This window comes from Macaca fascicularis, chromosome 12, assembly GCF_037993035.2.
Source record: "Macaca fascicularis isolate 582-1 chromosome 12, T2T-MFA8v1.1".
Taxonomy (NCBI): Eukaryota; Metazoa; Chordata; class Mammalia; order Primates; family Cercopithecidae; genus Macaca; species Macaca fascicularis.
The window spans coordinates 70,635,595-70,657,009 of NC_088386.1; the positions used below are offsets into that span (position 1 = coordinate 70,635,595).

Here is a 21,415-nt window from a genome sequence, read left to right on the forward strand (position 1 = left end):
GTCTATTTATCTAAGATGTGAGCCTTGGAGTAAATAGGATTCTCTCATGACTATAATCTCAAATATGGTCATCCATCATATAGTCTCATAGATGTAGAATTAGCAAAACTACATTTAATAGTAAGCACACACCATAGATGAAATTGTCTTTCCTGTCCTCTGATGTAAGTCAAGACTAACATGAGTTTGACCTTTTAAAACACCACTCATTTGTTACCCTGTTATAGAAACACATCAGCTTGTCTTCATGAAACTTTTTAACTATATCACATAATCTACCTTAAGCACACTTGTAGAATGTCTGTTAAAAAGTAGCCATGCATCTCCTCAGATTGGTCATATTTAACAGATATGACTAAAATGGTCACTCCACACACTCTCCAGCAAAACTGGTATTAAGTCTGCGTCTTCACTTAGCATGTACCACTTCTAATATAACACATAATTGACTTATTTGTTGATTACATTTCCCAACATCCTCCCACCATCTTTAGAATGTAGCCTCCACAAAGGCAGAGATTTTTGCTTTTGGCCATTGTGTTACTTCAAGTGCTTAGAGCAACCTCTGGCACCTAGTAGCACTCATTCACTGACAAAACAATGTGGCAGATGAGGTCAGAGACACAATGGGATGGGATGGGGAATAGATCATTTTTGGGCTTTGTGGGCCATCTTCAAGCTCTGAGTGAAACACGGAAGGCACTCCAGGATTCTAGGCAGAGCAGTGCTGTAACCTGACAAAGGTTTTAAAAGCATTGCTCTGGCTACTGTTTTGAGGATGGGCTGTGGTGGACAGGGCTGAAAGTGAAAAGACATTTATGAAGCAAGTATAGTAATTGGATGAGGAATCGTAAAGTCACAGATTAGGATGAAAGTGGTATAAATGGTGATATGTGGTTGAATTCTGGATTGTTTTGAGGGGAAAGCAGATAGTATTTCCTGACGGACTGGATGTGGGCTGAGAGAAACAAAATCAAGGTGACAACAAGGTTGTTCTAGCTTAAGCAACTGAAAGAATTATGTTGTCATCGATTGACTTGTGGAAGTTTGTGGGAGGAATATGTTTCAGGGTAGGGTGAGCTGTTTGGAAGTTCAGTGTTGGACATACCATGTTTCAGATGTTTTGTCAGACCATCACCAAGGGATGCCAAAGGCAGGTGGATCTGTGATTAATGTTCAGGGGTGTGGGGAATTACATATGAATTATATAATTATATAATTCAATTGAATAATTATATAATTATATATATTATATATATATAAATAAAAATGGGATGCAAAGTGAGTGCAGAGAGGAACAAGGGCCAAGTACCCTGCAGTTAAAAGGAATGAATGAATTTTATCACAGAACTAGAAAGAATCTCAGGTTCTTCTCAGGTAATAAATGTCCTGAAGGGGAAAAAAAAATCATTATCAGGTGATGTTACTTTATGAAGGAAAGGTAAGAGAACAAGCAAATTATGAACATAATTTAAAGATAGAATTTATTCTCTGATGGTTTACTCATGCAAACTGCACATAAAAGAAAATAGTACAGTTTGTGTAACATTGCAAATATAAGGACTGAAAATGCTAGGTACAGAACTAGTATGACATCCTGAAAGTCAAAATGGAATTTGTGTTTATACAACTAATAATGATTTTTATATTTGCTCAGTACAGACTGATTTACAATGAAAGTTTTGCTAACCTTGGTAAGCTTGTTAACCGTTTACATGACTTCTTACATCTATGTAGTTTTATTTTACAGTTGCAAGAATTCTGTTACCAAAGAACCTTAACTTGCATAAGTAATAAGATGAAAGAAAAATGTACTGAAGGACTTAGAGTGAAAAATTGAGGCTTTTCCTAACCCATTCAAACTACAATAAAAAATACCCTTCTTGCAGAATTCATATTTTGTGCCTTTGAGATAACTCCTTAGAATAATGATATCAAAATCATGATTTGAAACTGATTCCTTTAAAATAATGAAATTCGTTGAAAATTAAAAATTTAAGAATTATCAAATAAAAATGCTCTCATTATAATAAGCTAAACAATAAAATTCCCATTATCTTCATACTTAAAGTCCTGAAATGTCATTTATATAATCTGAATGTTTCCCAGTTTGGAACTTAGGCAGGTGGGATATTTCCTTGAATTATCAAGGATATTCCATACAGACTTTTAAAATGTCAGTCTCATTAGGAGATGGCACTGAGACTTTAGCAAATAGTGTAGTATGGATGCAGGACAAACTACACAACTTATTATAAATGCATTACAGATATTTACATAGTGGAATCCTGCTTGAATGCCAGAAGTTGCTACTGGGTAGGACTCATAACTATTTTACAAAGTTTTCTTACGCACATCTACTACTTTTAAAATTTTATGTTTAACAATTTATTCTATTTTAAAATATGTACTGTATTTTGAACATAACTGCAGAATAAAAATAGATAATGGCACATTAGAAAACTAAGTATCCCACAGATGATTGGATAATGAGAAAAGTGTACCTACAATCATCTCATCAGAAACAAGCTACATCATGGAATGTTAGTTATCCAAGCCTGCACAATAATGACATTTTAAACTGCAATCATCTATTGGCCAGCATCACACTGAAGGCATCGTTAAACATTCAAGCAAAGATTGCTGGCATAAACTATTGAAAGACACACACACACACACACACACACACACACACACATACACAGACACACACACTCTCTCTCTCTCATTCATGCACGCTTCCCACATTATAATTACATTGTTCTAAAGATAGATACTGATTTTTTTTCCACGAGAAACATTATCAAAATTTGCTACTAAAAGATGACAGTGCTTTCACAAGAATAAGTACAAGTTAGCTCGCAAGTACAAGACAATGGGGGTAAACAGTTTTAAATTTTCTAAGTAGTAATTTTAGGCTTTTCTGGCAACCATACCATACTTAATTATGCATAAACTTTGCAGTTTGTAACCTGAAATCTGTAAAAACAACAATAAAAAAATGAAAAACAAGAGCTAATTTCAAAAATTATTAGATATTTGATAACCCTGTATCATACATTATATAATTTCATATTTCTTAGCCTCAAAACACAGGTGTAAAATATTGAATTTAAGACTTGAAAAATAAAATCATTTTTGAAATGCTGAAAATTCTAAAATTTGTTTACTTAAAACCTTAAATAAAAAAGGAAAATGATTATAAATGACCTTGATTTAGCTTAACAATGTGCATAAAAGCACTGTATGTCTTTACCATGTTTTCACTCACTTAAAAAAAAGTGTTCTTTAATGTTTTTCCTTTTGCATAATGTGCAAAATAAAAGGCAAAAAGATTAAAAGCAAATTTCTATCTTTCTCTTGCCTAGTGCTTTTATGACTCCGTTAACATTACAAAGTCAACAGGGACTATGCAAAACTTTGGTATAAATGATAATACTACTACCATCACAGTTGAGGGTTAAGGGGTGGTCAAAAGAAATGGAAGTGGGAAGAAAGATTCAGTAACACCCCCATTTATTAAAACACCAACAAATTAAAAGTGAAATAAACCACAATGAATTATAATACAATTTACACATTGAGCACAGAAAAATTAATAAATCTACTAATATTTATAAAAAAAGCAAAATCAGTCTTTTTCCAGAGACTAAAAACTGTTTTTCAGTCTGATCAACTGCTGCTACACCAACTTTAGAGCCAAATTTAATTTCAAGTAAAAAAAAAAAAATTTACAACCACAGATTTCGCATAAATGGAAACTGGTCTTTCCTTGATTTCCCTTTGAAGTCACTAATGAGTATCTAAAACTGTTGTACTGCAGGTTTTTAATCAACTTCCTGAGGGCTGTGACTGGGAGGAAGGAGCCATAACGATCTGTGAAAGAGCAGGCTCTGTACTCTGGTCCGCCATCTGGGTGAGGACTGAAGTGGCTACAGCTTCTGCCTTGGAGGTTGAACTGACTCCATTGGATGTGCTGACCGAACTATGCTGTATAGCTTCTGTATGTGGACTACTCGGCACTGAAATGTCTTCTGAACTATCATCTTTATCAGCAGCTGGGTGAAAAAAAGAAAAATTATTCATTTTCCTAAAATCTGTAAGAATGCACCATTATGCTGAGGCAATATACGGAGTAAAAAGTTAGAAAGCATCTTACAAAACTGATTAGACAAGTTGGTATTACAGGAATTGATATAGGTCATGAAGTAGGCAATTTTACCTGCAATAGGTCAAAAGAAGGCACAACCATGCATATGGAAACATCTGGGTGCCCACTGCCTTATGGAATAGAGTTGAAGAAATATTTGCTAAATAGTGTTAAAGAAAGAAAATGAGGTAGAGTTTGGAAGACAGGCTCTTACAGATACAATCAAACATAAGTATCACATTTAACAAACTCAGTCTGGTTGGCCTACATGTCATTCTTATTATAAGATAAAAATTTATAACCACATGCATAAACAAAATGAAGTCTTACATACAAATTACATCTTCAAATTATTCCCTCTGCATTCTCCAGAACTGTATTTATTCTGGCTGATTTTCCATCTATTGCAGCCATGAATGATTATAACACCTGATTCTAATGATGCATACATATGAGAATAAGCAATATTTAGAATCTAAATGCCACCAGCTGTTATAGTTGCATGAATAAATTGGGATTCAAGTAAAAATCCATACAAAACTCTAAACATTGCAACTGAAAAGATACTCAGGAAAAGGCATTCTAAGTATTTACAAAAATAAATCTGCAAATACTTAGACCTGAACAAGTCTTACACCCTTATTTTAATAGAACAGAATCCAGTAATTTCATTTAGTAAAAATTTGATATAGATAACACACAAATATTTATAGTATATGTAAGTTATGAGGAACAATGATAACATGAACACCTGGGAACCGTGCCGCCAACCTAAGAGAGAACACTGCCATTAACACTTCTGCTTCCTGGAGGTTCCTGTCCTCACCAAAGGTAATCACCACTCTGACATTTCTTTAACCATTCTCTTGTTTTTCCTTTGTAGTTTTACCACATAGGTATGTATCCCTAAGCAACATAGTTCAGCTGTTTATTCTGAAACATTTTAAAAACAGTATTACACTGGATGTACTCTTTGGAACCTTGCTTTTTTCACTTGGCATTAAAACTTTTTTTTATTCAGTGTTCAGAAGTGACAATAAGTAGGCTTTTAAAATCAAATCTGAGAATGTGTATTGGCCTGCTTACTGATGGCCAGATGCCCATTCTGAAAGTCAATTAGTAAAAAATATTGTGGATATCTTATGAAGCAGGACTTAGCCTATGATTTGCAATGTAGAAGATGCAGAGGGGGATACCTGAGAGTGTCAACTTTAGCTAAAAAAAAATTATTAATCTTGTGCATTTTCTGAAATAAAGTTTTTACAGAATTTTTCAACATCTGCCTCAAATCCATGCATTTTTGAAAAGCAGGTTTTAAAATACATTAATGAGATGGAACCCCATCTTCTCTATAACATGCTATAAATCAAAACCATACCCCTGGATACTTGACCTCAAGGTACAATAAAACAACAACAACAAAACCAACCACCAGAAGTAGTATTCCTTTAAAAATCATACAAAATGGAATGAATACTTAAAAAATTATAGATTCAGATGGTATATATGCAGGTGTGTTACACGGGTATATTGTGCAATAGAAGTTTGGGCTTCTACTGAACCTATCACTGAAATAGTGAACATAGCACCCAATGGGTAGTTTCTCAACTAATGCCCCCCTTCCCCTCTACTTTTCTGATCAAGCAATAATGAATGTTATAAAATATTTATAATTCAGATATTAAAATAGCCAATCATTACATGTACAAAGAAAACAAAACACTGGCAATGACAGTTTAACTGGAGGGAATACTAAAAAGCTCTATTTGTTTATTTCACCACTATTCTTTTTTTTTTTTTTTTTTGAGATGGAGTCTCGCTCTGTCACCCAGGCTGGAGTGCAGTGGCCGGATCTCAGCTCACTGCCAGCTCCGCCTCCCGGGTTCACGCCATTCTCCTGCCTCAGCCTCCCGAGTAACTGGGACTACAGGCGCCCGCCACCTCGCCCGGCTAATTTTTTGTATTTTTTAGTAGAGACGGGGTTTCACCGTGTTAGCCAGCATGGTCTCCATCTCCTGACCTCGTGATCCACCCATCTCGGCCTCCCAAAGTGCTGGGATTACAGGCTTGAGCCACCACGCCCGGCCCACCACTATTCTTTAAAAGAACAACAGGCTGACGTTTCCCTGAATGTTGAGTTCAAGGGATACACCAGCTTTTAAAAATAAAGAGGCTGATCTGTGATGAGTGGTATAAGGAAATGTAAATACATACTGGAGGCAACAACTCAAAATGAAAACAGTAAATTATAAAGGATGAATGCTTACCTACAGACTTTCAGAATTAGTAAAAGCAATGTGATATATTTGCACCTATGTCCAGTTCTAGGTGAGGGGAGAAAATGACTGGTGTAATCACAAGCACTAGAGAGATACAGAAAGCCATGGTGTACTCAAAGAGCCACTTCTAGCTCTACCTAAGCTAAAAGAAACCAGCTGTTTGGCAATTCCGTAATCTTGAAAGTTCTCTACCTATGTCCACAAGTTTCTTTTTCTTATTTGAGATAGGGTCTCCCTGTCACCCAGGCTGGAGTATTATGGCACAATCACAGCTCACTGCAGCCTTGAACTCTTGGGCTCAAGTGATCCTCTTGCCTCAGCCTCCCAAGTAGCTGGGACCATAGGTGTGTGCCAAATTGTCTGGCTTTTTTAAACTTTCTGTGGAGATAGGGTCCCGCTATTTCACCCAGACTGGTCTTGAAGTCATGGGCTCAAACAATCTTCCCACCTTGGGGTCCCAAAGTGTTGGGACTACAAGGCATGAGCCACAGTGCCTGGCTCATACATTTTTTCAGTAATAAAAGTATTTGTGGTTGATTAGTCCCTAAGAAGGTTTTCTTCCAATTTATAATTATAGAGACAATTATAATACAACTTTAATTATGCCCAGGTCTGAAGAATGTGAATTCATGGCAATAACATCACTTTTGTGCTTTATTCTTCATGGAACCCAAATATTTAAAACGTACTCTTTATTATTTTCATTCAGATTTTATATTACTTAACTGTTGGGGTGACTGTCATGGTTTTCCCATGACTGAGGGGTCTTCTTAGGAAGTTGGACTTTCAGTGCTAAAACTGGGTGGGACAGACCCTATGGCTGTGACTTAGTACTTTCACCTTTACTTGAAAGATTTTGTAACATTCCTTAATTTCTACTAAATCTTAGTTTTGATTCACAAATGTCTTTAAAGATTTAGCTAGTATTACAACTCACCACTGTTAGCAAGAGCTGTGCACTACAACATAATGAAGACTGTAAATTTTTCAAAGGTATTCACTTAGTCAATCTCTGTATCTGTTTTTACTACTACACAACAGAGAAGTCAGACTTATTTCAAACATTTCAAATTTGAAAATATAAATTACTTGAAAATTTCTACAAAATCCAATTATCTCCCAAGAGCTGAAGAGAATTAATTTTATGGTAGAACTATATTTCAGTTAATTTGATTACTTACATGACTAGACAGGAATAAAGATAGGAGTATTTCCAAACAACAAAAATATCCTATTCATTTCTTATATTCTCATAACTTAGTACTTTATGTACTAAAAATGTATTAATCTAGATTTTCAGTCATTTTATGTAAGTATACAGCATATAAACCCGCGCATCTATACACTTAAGATATCTCTGTAAATCGACTGTCAAAATGAATAACTGGTTTGCATCTGCTGAGCATACACTGCCTGGACAATAGAGTCAAAACTGTTGGGATAATCTAATAAATTATCAAAGATTTAAAAATTACAGGTAATTTTGAATTGGATACAATTTAAGAGGCCAGTTAACTTCCTTTTAATTTGATAAAATCATTTGTTTATTTCCTTTTAACCTATGAAAATTCAAGAGAGATTTCTTGTTAAAAAAATCATGTATGCATAAATGCTGAACTCAGTAGCTTCTATAGGAAATTATGTTAAGTCAAATGGGAACCATAATGGCCTCATCCCTGAAGCAATCATTGTTAATATAAATCCCAAACATATTTCTATATGGTTCCAATTTACTCCACAATGTGTTTCACCATCCTGTCAAAATTACTAGATATCAAATAACCAAGATTTATATGCTCAAAACTGACAAAAATCAGCGTTCTAAATATATATGGCAGTTGAGAGTTGCTAAATCTACGGAATCTTTTAAATTAAAAAATATTGCCCATTCTGATGAAACTGCTTACAATGACTACAAGTAAAGATGGTGGCCATTAAGTTTTATCGTGAGCACCTGAGGAACTGTTTGCATCCAATACAAAATGTTTCTTTCTTTTGAATTACTGACACTGGCAAATTGAAATGAAGTGGATACATATGGTTGAAACAATCTTCACATTTACAAATATCCTGAAATATCACTAAATCATAAAGACGTAAGCTGTGGGTTATATATTATAAATGTTGCCTAATGCATTCCCAACTCTGTTATTTCTTACAAATTGGTATACTATGGACAAAATTGGCCATTTATTCAAGAGTAACAGCTGGTTCCAACACTGTGGATCTTATCAAAAAAGGACTTTACAAAAGGGAAAAGGCACAATTAACCTCTAAAATGCTGAAAACAAAAGAATCTCATTCTTTGGGAAAACATTTAGGAGGAAACATATAAGCAGATAATTTAAGTACTGTTCCCGTTTTAGCATTTTTATAACTATCTAGATAATGTCAATATAAAGGTCTACCACAATAAAAACATTACACAATGCTGACATTATCTAAGAAAGAATAACAACATCTGATACCATAAAGGGATATCAAATATTGTTAAAGGCAGTCAGCTGATTTTAAAAAGAAAAATATCATCATTACTGAATGGAGGCTGGGAAAAAAGTAGTGTTTCACCCTGTCAGTCTAAGACAAAGTGTTACCCTGAGAAGATGAACAAAATATCATCAAGTACTTACAGTATATTTTAAATTATCAGCTAATCCATTTTGTTGATCTATAGTAATGCTTAGGAAAAAAGCTAGAAACAGGAAAACTCAAACTCTCTAGATTCTAAAAAAGTATACCTCTTTACTGCATTCTATAATAACCTTACAGAAATTCTGATATTTAATCTTAAATATTTTTAAGATCCATTTTTAAAGTAGCAGCTCAGTTCACTCTGGCGGTATTTCACTGACGTAGCCTAAGGCTATAGGTAATGGAACATTACTCACTATGATAGCCAGATTTCTTCTGCATGGCGGTTACAGGGCAATCTTTATGAGCCAGAAGAAGCTGTTTCAGCTGTGCCACTTCATTTCTCAGCAGGGTGACTTCACTCTGGAGAAGAAACAACTTATGTACCTTACCACAAACTAAACATATATTTTACTGTTTAAAACAAGTGAGGATTAAGGTATGAAAATTGGACATCACTGGCAGAACATTAAAAACAAAGAAAATATGCTGATTAAATATGTCTAATCAGTACATGGCAGCTTTTATATTTTAGCATTTATTAAAAAGCTGTAACTTGAATAAAAATTTAAGTAAGATAATGCCACAACTGGATAGTATTTTGAAATTGTTTCCATTTCCTTGGGACTTCCTATATATTACAGGTAACCTGTTGAAAGTATTTTTATTTTATATATGTTACATGCTCTTCTGATTACTTAAAAAGAAACATCAAGGGAGTCAGGATGAATTTTCACCAATTCCATTCACTTAAAAATGAAAAATTCATCCTAGATATTCAATTAAGCAGGTTTCTAGTTTCCTAGAAACCAAGAGAAGCTCCACAGGGGAAACCAAAATAACCAAAGAATCATGGATACCTAAAATTCACTGCAAGGCACTCTTGCTGGACACTGAAACCAATGAAACTAGATATAACATTTAAATGGCTTAGTTGCCTTTGACCCAGGCAATTTGTGCACATCTAAATTTAAATCTGCTAAATCAATGGAGATTTGTCCTGATCTTCAGAATGAGTACTTCAGCCATTGTTTGGGATACATTAATCTGGTAAAAAGTTCCAAATTGAGCAAGTCCGACTAATTCCTTTGAGTTACCCCAAATATTAAAAACACGTAAGTCAGTGATCATTACCAATATTCAAGAGTTAGAAATAATATGAATTTAATAAACTGGTATCATAAAAAATTCTTAACTTACAAATACCTCTACTTACTTGGACTTAAAATAACTAAAACCATTCAGATTTCATCCATGAACCAAAAAGTAAATTAGAAAATATAGCAAACAGGTATACATAAAAGCTCAGGCATGACATTTTCTACCTTATTTCTTAACCAGAAAGCTGAATATAAAATAATTTAGCAGGCCGGCCTGGTGGCTCACGCCTGTGATCCCAGCACTTTGGAAGGCTGAGGCAGTTGGATCACTTGAGGTCAGGAGTTCGAGACCAGCCTGGCCAACATGCTGACACGCTGTCTCTACAAAAAATACAAAAATTAGTTGGGCATGGTGGCGGGTACCTGTAATCCCAGCTACCTTGGGAGGCTGAGGCAGGGGAATTGCTTGAATCCAGGAAGCAGAGGCTGCAGTGGGGTGAGGTTGCGCCACTGCACTCCAGCCTTGGTGACAGAATGAGACTCCGTCTCAAAAAAAATAAATAAGAATTTAGCAGACCTGGGCCTCCATAGTGATAAATGACAGAAACATAAAAATCAAAAGAATAAAAGTTAAGCAATCTAAAGGCAAGTCTATTGGGTCAAACAGTTTCTCACACCCCAATAACAATGAACTACATCATTGTATTTAAGTACAGAACAAAAACTGATGCTCATAATAACTCTAAACCATTAATTAAGAGATTAAATTATTTAGAATACTATATTTCAGGTAAGAATAGGTAGACTGTAATCAAAGTACAAAAGGTAAAATTTAAAACAGTTCTGCTTGAAAAGATAAGCTGTCATTTAGAAAACACCTTCTGCAACTGGTGTCAATAATGCTAATTATAGCTCAGTATTAATGACACTATTGATGAAACCATGTTATGAATAATCCAATGTATATTACCCAATGTATATCACCCATCCTGTCAGCTTGATTTTAAGACTGACATCTACAAGTTTCTCTCATTAAATCCCGTAACAGGAAATGGGCTGGATATTTATTTTTAGTCAAGAATATACAATCTTTAACAATCTGGTGATGGTGACCATGATTTTCAACTCTTAACTGCTCTTCCGATATACTCTATCCTTTAACACCAAACACTAGTAATGCTTCAAGCCTGTCATACACTTGCTGCCTTCACATTAGCCTGAACAATTTGAAATAACCAGTATTTGTCTTGACACACAAAAATAACAGTTTGAAATTGCTAGCTAAATACATACTGTTGTCTTTATCTTCTCTTCTTTGTCTTGCTAAATATTTTATTTATCTTTAAGTGCCAACTCAGTACAGTTTAGACTACATAGGAAAATAAGTTAGATGCCTATTTCTGTGTTCCCACAGCCACATACTTTTGTGTGTATATATACAGATCTCTTCCATAGTACTTATCACACTGGATTGTAACTTTTGGTGTACTCGTTTGCTACCTCTCCCAGACTGAGAATTTCTTGAAGGCAGAACATATCTTTTTCTTGGTATCCCCAGAGCATAGCATATTGCCTGATATGGACTGAGTAGACAGACATATTTTAGAGAGGACCATGTAATTCTATGTCTAGGAGGTAAAAAATATCAAAGAAGGTGAAATAAAAAACCTTGAATAATATGAATCTGGTCAGAGGTCCTAACTTCATAATTTATACCAATAATCTCCCTGATACAGTTACATTGTTAATTTTCTCAGTTATGAAAATTGGCATATTATATAGTATCACCTCAATTACAGAACTTTAAAAATCACAAATGCCTTCTCTCTTAAACACTCTATACACTCATAATAAACCATATTATGAAACAAAATGCTGTATGTGATAAAAGTATTGAAAGTGTTATGCGTTGGCTAATTGATATAAAATAATTGATTTAAAAATAGACTGCGTGTGGTGGCTCATGCCTGTAATCCCAGCACTTTGGGAGACTGAGGCGGGCAGATAACTTGAGGTCAGGAGTTTAAGACCAGCCTGGCCAATGTGGTGAAACCCTGTCTCTAAATATAAGAATTAGCTGGGTGTGGTGGCGCATGCTTGTAATCCCAGCTACTTGGAAGGCTGAGGCAGGAGAAATGCTTGAACCAAGAGGTGGAGGTTGCACCACTGCATTCCAGCCTGGGCTACAGAGTGAGACTCAGTCTCAAAAAAATAAATAAATACACACACACAAATTATCTCTTTAAATAGGCAGGTCTGAAACTGATGAACAAGACATCAGTTTCTATATTTCAAACTTAACTGTTGGTGGTGTTCTGGCTGTTGATCTAATTAGACTACCTGGTTTACTAACATATAGATGTAAAGATGCCACTAGCTAGGAAAGGTTAATGAACATCGAGGACTGAAGAGGTACAGTACTTGATTCTTGTTACAACGTACATTTGTGCTAACTGAATTCTAATTGGCATTAACTTGGGGAAACAATGGAAAAGGCCAAGAAGAAGAAATTAAAAATTAAACCTTTTGCACATTCTTTTGTTTTTTAATTTCTGTTACTCTTATTTCTTTTAAAAAACTCTGCACATTCTTATATATAAATTTGCATGTATCTAAAAAGTATAACATACAAGCATGCTGTAATTATATTTATCCAAAATTCAAATAACCAATTTTTCCACTACACCTTTTAAATAGCAGAAATGGTTAAGAAATAAACCAACAAATTCAAGGTGTGCATAACAGAAATTCAGTCCAATTTTTTACATTGTCCTGATCTAAAATGTTTTACAGTAACATTTTCCTAATGATGATTCTGAAGCTCAAAAGTGACTTTTGGATGACAGGTTACAAATTAAATATTGTATTATTACTGTACTCTAATAGTTGATTTCATTAAAAGATGGTATCACCTCTAGACTAAAACCAGTAAATGAGACACAATTACTGGCTAGGAATTGGGACTGAGAGAAATACTACAAAGCAAACACAGCTGGGGTGCAGGTTAGGCATGAGGGTGGGTCAAACCTTGAAGAAGTAGATTAGTTGAGCTGCACAGCCCTAGTAAGTATAAGCATATGCTAGTGGTAAAGACCAGGTCAAGCAGGGGTTGGAAATAGGATGCTCATGCAGGTAAAGGTTTTATAACTGAATTAGTTAGAAGAGGCAAAACCTAAGTGGTTCCTAAGTCTCACACACACACACACACACACACACTGAATTAGTTAGAAGAGGCAAAACCTAAGTGGTTCCTAAGTCACACACACACACACACACACACACACACACACACACACACATTTATTTTAGTAGAGATGGGGTTTCACCATGTTGGCCAGGCTGGTCTTGAATTGGAACTCCCGACCTCAAGTGATCTACCTGCCTCGGCCTCCCGAAGTGCTGGAATTACAGGAGTGAGCCACTGCTCTTGGCCTCATTTATGATAAACATAGTACATTCAACAAACTACTCCAAGCATTTAAGAATTTTAGTCTCATGTACACACGCATAAAGAAAATAGTGTATTCTTAAAAATATAGGCATGATTTATTACTATTCAGATAAGATGGCTGCATAAATCATGATTTTAATTCTGAAATCTTTCTACTAAGAAAGATCAGAAGACAGAGAGAGACGGGGCTGCTACACAAATATAATGGGAAGACTCCTTAAGTTCCTATACACAGAGACCTCAGAATGTAAAAAAAGAGAAGTTACATTCACAGACAAAACCAGTTTGCTCAAGCCAAAATAAATATCAAGGGGATGTTCAGCCACAAAAAGACTTAATATTAAATGAAAAAAAATGTACACCTCTTACTGTTTTGTGGATTACTTTAGATTAGATTTTAATTGGATTCAGCCCCCAAAGTCCTCCTGGTTATACTAGCTAGCTACTATTTGTGAGTTAGTATACTTGCAGGATATGTTAGTTATCTTCCTGGGTCATTCTGAAGATGAAGTAAAATAAGGGATATAAAAGCATTTTGAAAATGTAAAAGTCCCATTCAAACATGAGAAATCATCACTTTGTCAAAGTAAAACGTATTTGGGAAGATGGAGCAGATGCTAAAAGAAATTATTATTCTAGTCTAAAATCTAATGTAAATTATTTTGTCATTACCTGTACCACGGCTCCACTCTAATAATGTGGCTACTCAAAGGTTATTTACATAGCAGCAAACAAATTTTTCTTACATTGTCTTTGTAATGTAAATCAGCCTGCTGAAATAATCACATGATTGCCAACTGACTAATCAAAACTTTTATTGATATTTGGCCATTAATATCAGGTATTCCCTAAATTCATGATCTTTGACTTTCTACTTCAGCCATTACCCCCAAAATTAAGGAAACAGTATTGAACAGTTTCTTATTTTGCGAAATTCTCACTGCTATGAATTTTTAAAATGTTTAGTCCTAGCCGGGCACGGTGGCTCAAGCCTGTAATCCCAGCACTTTGGGAGGCTAAGACGGGCGGATCACAAGGTCAGGAGATCGAGACCATCCTGGCTAACACGGTGAAACCCCGTCTCTACTAAAAAATACAAAAAACTAGCCGGGCGAGGTGGCGGGCGCCTGTGGTCCCAGCTACTCCGGAGGCTGAGGCAGGAGAATGGCGTAAACCCGGGAGGCGGAGCTTGCAGTGAGCTGAGATCCGGCCACTGCACTCCAGCCTGGGCGACAGAGCCAGACTCAGTCTCAAAAAAAAAAAAAAAAAAATGTTTAGTCCTCACAAAAGGCAGTTAAGTATTAAGATTCCCTCCACACAGTTCCAAGGGTTATCGTGGAATGTAAAACCTTACACATGAAAACAAACTAGTTTTTAAAAAATTTATATTTTTAACAGAAAAAAGGATGACAGAGTTCTCACTAGAGCCATAAAATATTTTGGAAACACTTTGCAAAATGAATTGGAATGACTCCTTTCCTATTCTCACACTTTAATTACTTGTTTCATGTCTGTCTCCTTTGCTAGACCACAAATTCTGTAAGTGCAAAGACAATGTCTTTTTCGCTGTTACCCAGATCTAATAATATGCCTTGCACACAACAGATGCATAATGACAGAATGAAAAATAACTAGCATTTGCACAGTATAGTTACAACACTTTTCTATATCTTATTTCAGTTGCTTTTCATAACAGTACTTACTCTATCAGTGTGACGGAGAAACAAAGGCTTAGGAAGATTCTTAGTAAAGGCTTCAAATATAAGTATTAGATCTCAAACTCAGAATAAGATGCATGAGATGACTGCAGCTACACTAATACCCCTTTCTTTCATCTAGAATATAGTTAAGAACTCAGTGGAAAAAAGTGGAAGACAGTTAGATCACAGAATTCAGAAATTATAACAAACAGGTATTATAAAGTATCTTCCAATTATTGCTATTTTTTCCTATTTCAAGTGATAAATACTGAAATAAGATACTGTCTGGTACCAGAAATAAAAGATTTAATCTCATTTTCTATAAGTCAATGAACCAATAAACAAAACCTTTTCCACATCATTAACTTATGAGTAAATTCTAGCTATAAAAGTGTGCTTTTATTAATTTATCGTGCTTCCACTCCACACACATTTTGCAGTATCTAAGTTATTAGGTTGGTGCAAATGGAATCACGGCTTTTGCCATTAAAAGTAACGGCAAAACATACTTTTAATGGCAAAAACTGTGATTCCATTTGCACCAACCTAATATAACAGCCAAATCCACACAAAAATAATTATCAAGTTGTACCCACAGAGTAAATGTTAAGCAGCTACTGTTAGTAAAGAAAAGGAATCTGCTTTTTGTTCATAAGGAAACATGCTACATTTATAAACTGAAAATTAACCCCCACAATGAGTATAACTTGAAAGACAAAGCTTATAAACAGTAAAAACCATTTCAAGTAAAAGATAACAAAATTAATAAACAGATATTACTTTAAAAATACAATAATTGGCTGGGTGCAGTGGCTCATGCCTGTGATCCCAGCACTTTGGGAGGCCGAGGCGGGCAGATCACCTGAGGTTGGGAGTTCGAGACTAGCCTGACCAATGTGGAGAAACCCGTCTCTACTAAAAATACAAAATTAGTCGGGCGTGGTGGCGCACGCCTGTAATCCCAGCTACTCAGGAGGCTGAGGCAGGAGAATCACTTAAAACCGGGAGGGGGAGGTTGCGGTGAGCTGAGATTGCACCACTGTACTCTAGCCTGGGGAACAAGAGCAAAACTCTGTCTCAAAAACAAACAAACAAACAAAAAACCCCCCAATAATTTATAACCAACAGTATTCAATTTTTGGTCTAGATTACCATAAATGTCTCTAATATAATTTGATGAAATTGCTCTTTTAGCAATGATTTGGGAAAACTAAAACAATACTAAATTTAGTGAATGCGGCAATAAGGCTGAATATATTTTCTTTAAGACCTAATATGTATTTGGTAAAAATATGAACAATCATACCTCAACACTTGCTAAACCTTGTATCACATATAAAACTTATAAGTAAACTATGGGTCATTACTGCCCACTACACTGATCAGCTAAGCTTGCATGTCACATGAAGGATCATCAAGAAAATACAGAATTGATTAAAGTTTTCACATAAAGTAGGGTATAATTATTTCTTTGACGTTCAATTTTCCTTACAAGTCATTCTGTTCTTCACAGTTAATGGTTTTGCTGTTGGCAGACTGAAGGAAATTTTTCTCCCTGAATCTATTATAGGCATGTTAACTCTTCACACTCTGAAAGCTAAAATCTGTCACATTTAAAAAACTTACTTTACTTGACAAATAAGTAGAAAACAACAAAAAGTCAAAATAATATATCGACTTGAAACAATAACAGAAAGTCATAGTTGAAGTACCCTTTCTTTCTAAACCATCCACACTCTCAATTCCCTCCTCACCATTGTTTGCACGTTGGTACATGTCATTCCTAAAATGCTAACTATACTTAGGGAGTCATTTTTATACCAGTTCCTATACCTATGCATTTACCCATCTAACTGTAAACCTTTTTATTAATAAGAAAGGATTATGCTTTATTAAGCATAATAATAATGCTTAATTAAGATGCAACTGACCTTTTTTGGTAATTTACTGAGGTGAAATTCATATAACATAAAGGTAATCAGTTTAAACTGGCATTAGTACATTCACAATGTTGTACAACTACCACCCTCTGTCTAGTAACAAAACATTTCCATCGCTCCAAGGTAAAACCCCTTACTCGCTAAGCAGTTTCTCCCTATTCTCCCTCCCCCATTAATATGCCTTCTCTCTCTATGGATTTATTTATTCTGGGTATTTCACATAAATGGAATCATACAACATCTGATGTTTTGTTCTGTATTCTTTCACTTAACATAATGTTTTGAGGTTCATCTACACCATAGTATATACTTCATTCCTTTTTATGGCGGAATAATATTTCATTGTACTTATAAACCATAACTTGTTTATCCATTCAGCTTGGATGGATATTTGGGCTGTTTCCAACAACTTTCTTTTTGCCCATACAAATATATATACTATAGATATTTTCCCAGGTTAACATAAATAGATGGATATAATACTTTTTTTTTTTTTGGAGAAGCATTTTAAATAAAATCCTCGATAATATATCATTTTGGCTCCTATTTTAAAATGCATTTCTAAATCTAAGACGATGCCATCATCACCCAGTTTTTAACGATTAAAAATACTGGTTTTACTTGTTCTGTACATAATTTGAGATATTAAACTCAAGTTCAAATGTAGAGCTTAATTTAGTGATTTCCTAAATTTAGCTTCCATTTAATAGTCTCATGCTTCAAAAAATGATGTCAGCAAACTTCTACCTAATGATAAATCTTTATTTATTTATTTATTTATTTATTTATTTATTTATTTATTTTTTTGAGACGGAGTCTCGCTCTGTCGCCCAGGCTGGAATGCAGTGGCCGGATCTCAGCTCACTGCAAGCTCCGCCTCCCGGGTTTACGCCATTCTCCTGCCTCAGCCTCCCGAGTAGCTGGGATTACAGGCGCCCGCCACCTCGCCCGGCTAGTTTTTTGTATTTTTAGTAGAGACGGGGTTTCACTGGGTTAGCCAGGATGGTCTCGATCTCCTGACCTCGTGATCCGCCCGTCTCGGCCTCCCAAAGTGCTGGGATTACAGGCTTGAGCCACCGCGCCCGGCCCGATAAATCTTATCTTTATTTCTCCAATCAAAAAACTTCTACCCAAATTAGGAAGTATATACAAAGCACTGCTAAAATAATGACATTTTAATCATAGATTGTGATAGAAAAAACATGAAATAAATGGGGTCAAGATTATATTTCTTTTGAATACTGAATTTTCCATGGTTTTCTACAATAATAAAGGGCTAATAGTGGTAACCAGTGCTGCAGTATAACTAAGGAACAGCAATATCTCATTAAAAACTATTAAGATTGCTCTAAAATGGTTCAAAGCAGAAAACTTGCCTAGCTTAAAATTCCTGTAAATAATAACATATATGTATGTACTACTTCATAGTTTTCAGGTGCTTTTACTTCTTAAATAAGGCACAATAAGCCAAATTACAAAGGAAAATAACGGTAAATCTGTCTTACTAGTTTTTCTGTAGGAAGAAACCCTTGAATTGACTGATTTATGTAACAATACAGAGAAGTAAGACCATCAGGTATTACCACATCTATTATATAGGTAAGACAACTGAAGGTAACAGTGATTGTGTTTTATGTCATACAACTAAAAGAGAGCAGGTCATTCAGAAGATTTTGTTAGTCAAGAACGGAAAAAAATACACCTAAATCACTTCATTAATGTAATAATATCTGAAAATTTAATAATAAATATAACAGAGTTGATATAAAATAGCCATTTTTGCAGCATAAATTAGCACCTACAGTCTATATTATTTAAAAAAAAAGAAAATTTAGAAATGTTTTCTAAAAATTTCTGAAACTTGTTCTTGATTAAAAATTTATCAGATGATGGGCCAGGAACAGAGGCTCAAGCCTATAATCCCAGCAATTTGGGAGGCTGAAGGCGGGTGGATCACCTGAGGTCAGGTGTTCAAGACCAGCCTAGCCAACATGGTGAAACCCCATCGCTACTAAAAATTAGCCGGGCGTGGTGGTGTGCACTTGTAATCCCAGCTACTTGGGAGGCTAAGGCAGGAGAATCACTTGCACCCGGGAGCTGCAGGTTGCAGTGAGCCAAGATTGCACCACTGCACTTCAGCCCAGGTGACAGAGAGAGACTCCGTTTCAAAAACAAAAAACAATTTATCAGATGATAAATAATAAAATATATGTCTTAATAAATCCTAGAAGATAAGTACAAATTTTAAGTCTATGTGATGTGGTACATTGTATTAAAAATTTCTTCTAAATCATTAAAATCATTAAAAATAAGTTCTGCAAGACAATCTATTTGTTCTATCATGTCAATATTCAAAGCACAATAAAGACTTGAAAGATGTCTGCTTCGCATTAAAAAAATTTAAATTATAAAACTTACATTTGGTTAAATGCTATGTCTGATTTAGCTAAAAACTGTTTCCTAACCATTTAAACAGACAATTATATTGGTGATATCTTAAAGACAGATTTAAGAAGACAGCAGGTCTCTTACCATCAATTATGATTATACAGAAAGATTCATTTTTAACTGAGTATGGATAATTCAGAAGATTTAGCTAGATTAATAACAAGTGCAATTTATTAACATCAGTTTTCTAGTTGATACTTATCAATTGGTAGTTTAAGATTATATGGGAGAATATTTACGTTGAAAAAACACAACAAAAACAAAAGGAAGGAAGAAAAACAAAGGAAACAGATTTGGTGCTGCCTTAAAACTTTATACTCCATGAGGTTTTAAGAAATGTATCTGAGGCACATTGGCAGGGCAGTATGAAATGATCTGTACTGCCACTGGCCATAGTGTACCTGGTCTGTGGATAATTAGAGTCCTTCAGTTTCCAAAGCTGTCAATCTGGCACCTTTCACGAGCAATATATTCACTTTAAATAAAACAAAACAGAACAAAATTTATAATTCAAAGAATGAAAGAATTCAAAAACTGCTACTGAAGCAACTTTATAGTTGTGCTATAAACCAAAAAAATAGACAAGAAAAGTGAAATAACAGTGATATTTTTAAATTTTAAAATTCTCTGCACTTTATATCACAACTTTATAAAGTTCAAACCAGATAGTTTAGCTACTTCTGTACGCAGGTAAACATATTTTAAATTTCTTCATTGTATCAGTGTTGAAAGCTTTATATTATTTAATCTCAGCATCCAAACAAACAGGTTTACAAAACTATGATTTACTATAGATTCCATACACACCCAATATTATGTCCTAAAATGTATGGAGGCCCAACTAGAAAAAAAAAAAAAAAAAGCTATGTTCACAATTATTAAAAAAGAAATAAAACAAAATTCACATATATGCACCTTACCTGCAGCTGACCATTTAATGAACTCAAGTCTTCTGCTTTCTTCTCTAAAGACTGAACCCAGACTTTCCTTTTTTGTCGGCATCTTGAAGCAGCTGCTCTATTTCGCTCTAAAAACTTTCTCCTTTTTTCATCAGGATCTTCGTTAGCTGCTCTTCTCCGACGACCACTTGTACTTTGGGTCTGTGGAGTTGTGTGAGCTGGAGAAGCCTATTATAAACAGAGATGAAAGCTTGTTATATTTGTATCTAGTGAGTGAATTAACATAGGCAGTAAACGGTGTCAAAGGGGGACAGCAATTTTATTTTCTAAGTTTTGTTGAATACATCAGTATGTTGGGACAATATGAAAATGTGGTTTAACGTCTTTCTTGAATATACTTATGTTAGGAGCTATCTATAACACAATTCTCACTAATGCAATGTCACAGCAAATGTATTCTTTATATATAATATTTTCATTTACATACAAATATGAAAAAATTTAAAATATGATACAAATGATATATAGAAATATTTTTCCAAGTGTATTTTAACAGATTTTATTGTATTATTCAATCCCTGGAAAACTGCTGATTATAAATTTCTCAAAATGTTTAATAACTTCCTATTTAAATTCATGATAGAAAACCAAGATTTCTATGCTATTTTTAAGTTAAAATATCTCATATTAAATGTCAATTTTCTTAAAGAAAATTGGTTTCTCTAAAGTTATGAAGTGAAAATATGTATATTCTTTGGTATATTCCGATTTTCTTCAGTTCGTGAAATTTACGGTCAGTCTTTTTCTAAGGGTCAAG

At 34.6% G+C, this 21,415-nt stretch overlaps 1 protein-coding gene across 12 annotated transcripts in view; it reads right to left on the reverse strand.

Annotated features, from left to right (window-relative positions):
• Window positions 1-1,461: 1,461 nt before the first annotated feature.
• Window positions 1,462-21,415, reverse strand: part of ATF2 (activating transcription factor 2) — a 91,645-nt gene continuing 71,691 nt past the window's right edge. For 7 of the 12 annotated variants that reach the window (XM_074009490.1, XM_074009486.1, XM_065525671.2 and 4 more), the window contains 3 exons: window positions 20,620-20,826; window positions 9,318-9,423; window positions 1,462-4,058 (listed from right to left, as the gene is read on the reverse strand). In XM_074009490.1, the coding sequence (XP_073865591.1) occupies window positions 3,832-4,058; window positions 9,318-9,423; window positions 20,620-20,826 (540 nt within the window). In that variant the 3' untranslated portion in view covers window positions 1,462-3,831. Of the gene's footprint in view, window positions 4,059-4,222; window positions 4,311-9,317; window positions 9,424-20,100; window positions 20,175-20,619; window positions 20,827-21,415 lie in introns of all 12 variants that reach the window. The other 5 variants (XM_074009491.1, XM_045367289.3, XM_074009488.1 and 2 more) reach the window with 2 other exon arrangements.